At 39.9% G+C, this 6,000-nt stretch overlaps 1 protein-coding gene across 2 annotated transcripts in view; it reads right to left on the bottom strand.

Annotated features, from left to right (window-relative positions):
• Nucleotides 1-306: 306 nt before the first annotated feature.
• USP22 (ubiquitin specific peptidase 22) overlaps nucleotides 307-6,000 on the bottom strand; it is a 99,377-nt gene continuing 93,683 nt past the window's right edge. For both annotated transcript variants that reach the window (XM_040574255.1, XM_040574256.1), the window contains 3 exons: nucleotides 4,842-4,904; nucleotides 2,791-2,940; nucleotides 307-916 (listed from right to left, as the gene is read on the bottom strand). In XM_040574255.1, coding sequence (XP_040430189.1) covers nucleotides 874-916; nucleotides 2,791-2,940; nucleotides 4,842-4,904 — 256 coding nt within the window. In that variant the 3' untranslated portion in view covers nucleotides 307-873. The remainder of the gene's footprint in view (nucleotides 917-2,790; nucleotides 2,941-4,841; nucleotides 4,905-6,000) is intronic.

Below are 6,000 nucleotides of genomic sequence, written 5' to 3'. Positions count from 1 at the left end.
GAACCAAGACCACTCTTACAGTATAAACACGCCAATTCATTCATTTTTACTGATGGTTGCATTAATGAATCTCATTCTCGTGAAAAAAGGGAATAAAGGAAAAAAATTAAGAAAATAGCTATTTATAGAAAACAAAAAAAAGGGCTCAAAACAGAAAAGAATCTGTGCTGATGCTTTTGACGAGCAGTCCGATGGCATTGAACATTACCTGTGCAAGCAGGCATGCTTGAAAACCTGTCTGTACTGTAGCTACAGTTCCACAATCCAGGATTTCTTTTATTTGTTGGAAAAAAAAAGAGCCTAATAGTTTCATACTGTATTTATTTAATAACTAAAATTCACAAATAAAAAGATACTTGCAAAGTCCTTTAGTTGTGTCATCCCATCCTCCTCCACTTTACTGCTTTCAGACCCATATGCATAAAAAATGGGCTTGGATTTTTAATTTTAACTGTTATATGATTGGTCGTTGGAGCTGAAGCACCAATGGAGAAGATGCTTTATGGAGATGAGGGTACACCCCCTTGCCTTCCCACACACATTTTGGAGGAACATAGGAGATGTACCAGTGCCTGGACTCCTCTGCTCCCATTTCCCCCACCCAGAGCATTCCTTTCATTTTATATTTCCTCTGTTAAGTGACTGACTGTAGCCTCCTTTTTCCCCCTTTCTGTCCTTGCGGGACTGCATACACGTTGGACATTGTTCGTTTCTTACTCCGCCAGGCTTTGAGCCAGTGTCAAGTAGGTCCTGTTACAGCTCAGTGCTAGTTGTTTTTTAATGGGTCTTTTCATTTCAGGTAGGTTTGTGTGTCGATTCAGAAGGCTTGCTTATTTTCTTCCTTGTTTATATCTGACAAGCTGCTGGATAAGGCTATTCATACTCCAGGAACTGTTTGTGATAGAACAGCAAATACCTGCAAGAAAGCAAGGTACAGTTTCAGCTTTCTGCTGTGCATCATAGCAGATTAGTGTTTCCATTGATGCAACTGTGAAAAATGAGGACTATTAATTTGTTTTTCTTTTCAATTTGAAGCAATTCCAGGGACATGCCAGCTCCCTACAGTAACCATGGAAGAGAAGGAGGGAAGCCAGCTGAAATAATTTTACCAGTAACTCAGGAAACGGAACATTTGTCCATCAAGCAGTCGAACCCCTCTTGTTGTACAATTGACTTAGAACCTGGAAGCTCTGCAAGATTGGACTGTGTTGATGTCCAGACAGGCAGCATCCCTTTAACACTACCATGACACAAAACACAACCGTGGTGGCTTTAAGATACAACTGTTGCTTTAGACTCGTATAACCACAGCATCAGACATTTAGGATTACTGCAAACTGTCTGCCATTTACTCTGACAGAAACAAAATGAAGAACCAGGCACATGGGTGAAAACTCGTGTGTCCCAATCAAATACAACTCATATGTCTAATGTCTCAATCTGTACTCAAATCTGGTGTTTTAACAAGATGAAATTCTTCCTATCCTTAATTGCTGTGTGTGTACTGCTACATAACAGAGCCCAGCCCTCAAGCAGTTACGTGTAGATAGAAGCAGAGTGATCTCTACGTACGCTTTACACACCACACACTGACAGGGTCATTGCATGACTCCGTTAAAAAGCTTCAGCATAATTTTTAGACTTTCCAATTATTATTGTTCCATTTCCAGTCCTACAGAGCTTCCCTCGCACAGTGCAGATCTACTCAGTGCCAGACTTAATCTGAACCAGGGAAAATGAATCAGAGATCAAACCAGTCTTTACTGAGACGGATGTGCAGCAGTTGTGTTGCATATCCTCCCCTCCTTGCATATGGCAGTTTCTTCTACAGACATACCCTATCCCAGGTCCAAAGCTAGCCAGTTGTTACTGAAGAAAAGTTTATTTCTTCTGCTGACCTCAAAGCATGAGTTACTTTAGTCAAATCATTTAACACGAAAATTCAGGTATCATAGGAGAAATTTTGCACTTCCCAGTTGAAGTTCGAAAAAGGAAAAGATGGCAAAATCTGTTTTAAAAATTGCAAGCTGAACATCTGTGCCTGCAGAAATCAATGGAAATGTCATGAATAATTAAAACAAAAACAAAGCAGGCTTATCTTTCCAGTACCATGCCCACAGTTGAAAATGCCAAAATGAAGACTTCAGTTTTTAAGTTACCTTATTCTAGAAATATATACCAACCCCCAGTGCTTCCCTCAAATGAGGAACACCAAGATGCTTCCCTTGCAAACTACTGCTCTGCGCTCCCACTGCTTGTCTAACGCAAGCATCTGAAATCATGATGTCAACCTGAAATCAATTTTAAAGACATGAACTAAGAAACAGCTCATGTTCTAAGCCTGCCTTCCATATAGCCTTGCAACTCTGCCTCATACTATTTTCTTAATGGCTTTTCCTCAAATCTTTTACACTCACAATAACCCAAAGGTTATACAAAGATCAGAGCGTGTCAAGGAGATGAATATTCGAATAGTATGCTCCTACACTGGGTGACCGTATCACTTTGGTTTTTAGATTCCCCTGCATTAGCAGCCAGAGTTTGAACGTGAGCACCAGTTACAAATGCTGCTGTGTGAGCTGATGCTCCCTTGTCTTTCCCTGTTTCTTCCTGAAACCAATTCACTACTATAAAGCAACATTCTGAAGCACCGATACATACACAGAGAATCATTACGTATTCAAAGAGAGTAATTAAGTCTTCTCAGAGGTTATAGGGTCTTTCACGTGTAAATAAGAAAAACCCAAAGGACAATTTTCCTTCTTTCTCCCTTTTCAGTACATAACTTACCCTTCACTGTCTAGTACATCCTTAATGCTAGCCTTGGTGATAATGGCATCATCACACTTGAACCACTGGTCCTTGTGCTGCCGGATGAAGCTGGTATAGTGCCCGCTCTCCAAGGTTCCCTGGTGATTAACTACTGCAAACAAGGAATACCTGGTACAGAAGAGAGTTAATCAATACGTGGATCAAAAGGGGAAAAATAAATGACATTTTAAAGAGGCAAAAGCTTGTGTTCATAAGCACATACAGAAATGGTAAAGGATCAGATCCATCAATAAAACACCAGCTCTTAATGCTGACTGGAAATGGGGCACCCTTGCCCCGGGAAAAAGAACCACATTTTTCTTTTCCTGTCTTGCCATTACTGTAACATTCCAGTCTGATGACAGCCATCAGCTTCACCAATACTAGCTGCTGAAGATTTTTCTTCTAAAATAGATTGATCTTGATGCATTCCTGTAGAGGACCGCTGATTATCTAGTCTGACCTCCTATTTCTCCCTATTTCCCTCTAGTGAACTAGCTACTCTAGTAAACGAGAAAAAAAGTATTTTGGAGGCTAGGGAAGGAAGTAATCTTAAGTATAGCTAATTTTAATTATTTCCAGCGATAAACTGCTGTACCGAGTAATTGTCCTTAATCTGGAAAGTCTGTACTTATTTTGAAATGCAGAGTATTTTCAGCCTCAACTTCCAGCTTTCAGATGTTGCTGTGCATTTGCTAACCTGAAAACTACCAGATGTCTGTGCTCGAAAGAAAGGTACTGATATACTAAGTTAGCTTCAACTTTTTTTCTTTAACGGGAAAGACTGAAGTCCTTCATTTTTTTTGTTCAAAGGTAAGATTTTGTTCCCAGTTATATTTGTGGCTCTTTTTGTAATGTTCTCCAATCTTTGCCTCTTTTTAAAATGCTATCCCTTCAATCTGGATGCAAACACAGCTACACCATGGCAAAATAATCTCTCTAATCTCGCTTGATGTTGTCCTACTTATCTTTAAAAACCACAGAGCTCTTTTGACACAGTGGTGCCACAACAAGGCTCTTAATTCAGCTGACTGTCTACAGAGCCACACGTGTAAGAGTCACCCTCTTCCCAGATGGAAATCTTATTAGGCTGGACAACACTTCAGTCCTAGATTCAGGATTCTAGGACTGCCCCAACTGTTTACTTGCATCCAGCACACCGGGCAACTCAGACATCTCTGCTGTTACCTAATTACCTCATCTGTTTTCTGCATTAACAACTACTTCAGCCTATGTTGTGTGCAAACCTCAGCAGTGATCGATTTTGTTTTCTTTTAGCTCTTTGCTAACAGTTATTAAACACTAGACATCTCACAAGTCAATCCCTATCGGAGCACAGGTTGCACACCTGATTGGTATCTGCTTCTATGACAACTGTGCTAAGACCTGGGTGGTTAGTTTTTTCAATCTGTTCTGTGATTCCAGTTTCTTAATGAAACTTTTAGTGCAAATGAAATGCCTTTAGGAATTTAAATACACAACATTAACATATGACTGCAGCAACCAAACTTGTAACTGTAATTAAAAAAGAAGTTTGTGTGACCATCTCTTTTTCCATAAAGCTCTGAATGTTAGTTTCAATTACTCTCCTTTAAATTCTTGAGCGTGTCATGTGTCAGCCACTCTGTTATTCTGACTGGAATTCGTGCCTGCCCAACAGACCCCACGATTACTGGGGTCATCTAACTGGGACTTACTTTCAGTCCTCTGGAACCTCCTTTGCCATTGCAATAGAAATTGGATTATTTAAAGGAAACACCCATCCCTTTTAATACCAGAACCATAGCTTTTAATTTTGTCCACAGACCGATTGCTGGGGTTACCATCTTCAGATTAGCAAGTTAGCTGCCACAGAACCATGAAAGGGTATGCGATCAGAGCAAACGAAGCTTTATTTTGCAACAGTTCAGACTTACTGTGCTGTCAAACACGGTAACGCACTTCGCACTGCAGGATATACAGCAGCCTGTATATCTCCTTCTAGAAGCCAACTACCTTTCACAATAGGAGTCACGGAATGTACCACTTACTTATTATCATTGTTTAGACTATCCGTCGGCTGCTGGTATTGCCCGTTCATTCTGCTCTCTTTACTGCAACACATACACACACAAAAATCCAGTCACTTAAAGCAGTGGCTTCCCAAACCGAGGAAATAGGTTTTACACGACACAGCCTGTTAGCTGAATCCAGGTCCTAATTCAAAGGCACAATGCTGCTTAGCAGCAGAGAAGGGCTGCTGATTAGGATGCTAAAAGATGCTTTATTTGTTCTTGCAGCAATGCTACAGAGGAAGCAGCATTTCTCCTGCCGGTCAAGGCTTCAGAGCTGCAAATACAGATCTGTTTACGTCAGATCCAAAAAGCTTTAAAAAAGGTTAAGAAACGATTTGTATTTTAAACCTGCAAAAATATCTAATTACATCAATCCCTTATCCTCTGATGGGTCAATCATCCTGGCTCTGACTTGTAAATTCATTTTGTGTTTTGACAGCAGCAATAGGATTATGCTGTTGATTTCATAGGCGATGAAATTCAGATTACTGAGCTATGCCTCCTGATTATCCCGTCTATATTCCATTATGCTTGATACCTTTCAACAGCAGAGCCTGTTCTATCCAGGGAGAATTCACCACAGAGGAACAGAAAAGTCTCAAAATCTCCAGAATATACTGGAATAAGCCATATATTCTTAATATAACACTATTTAACAGAGCTGCGGGGCTCTCCTTTCTCTACTGGCAGAAGCATCTACTTTTCTCCGGGGAGAAAAAAAAATGTTTGAAATTACTTTTACAATTTTAGCCTCAAATAGAGCCCCTGTGTTAAGAGATGCCACGTTTTGGAGCTTTCTGCGTTGCTTCAAATACAAATTAAATCCGAATACCTTCTTGTATAGTTGAAGGGAATACCTGATAGATACTTGTTTAACTGAGCTGATCAAGTTCCTTCTATAAAGGTACTTTTAATATAAATGTTATGTCTTTCCCGAACCCGGGAGGTGGGAGAAGTCTTACTGTTTGTTTAAATGCCGAATAGAAATGCCGAATAGAAATTTTCACCTATTTTAACTTGGATTATGTGCTTTTCTGGCAGCGTTGTTTAAACAGAAGTCGAGTGTACAAAACAAAACAAACAGAAAAACAGTTTTGTATGTGCACAGGAATAGAGAGGAAGGAATTTTACAACC

The sequence above is a fragment of the Cygnus olor genome, chromosome 15 (genome assembly GCF_009769625.2).
Source record: "Cygnus olor isolate bCygOlo1 chromosome 15, bCygOlo1.pri.v2, whole genome shotgun sequence".
Lineage (NCBI taxonomy): Eukaryota > Metazoa > Chordata > Aves > Anseriformes > Anatidae > Cygnus > Cygnus olor.
This window is presented reverse-complemented; position numbering and strand designations above follow the sequence as displayed.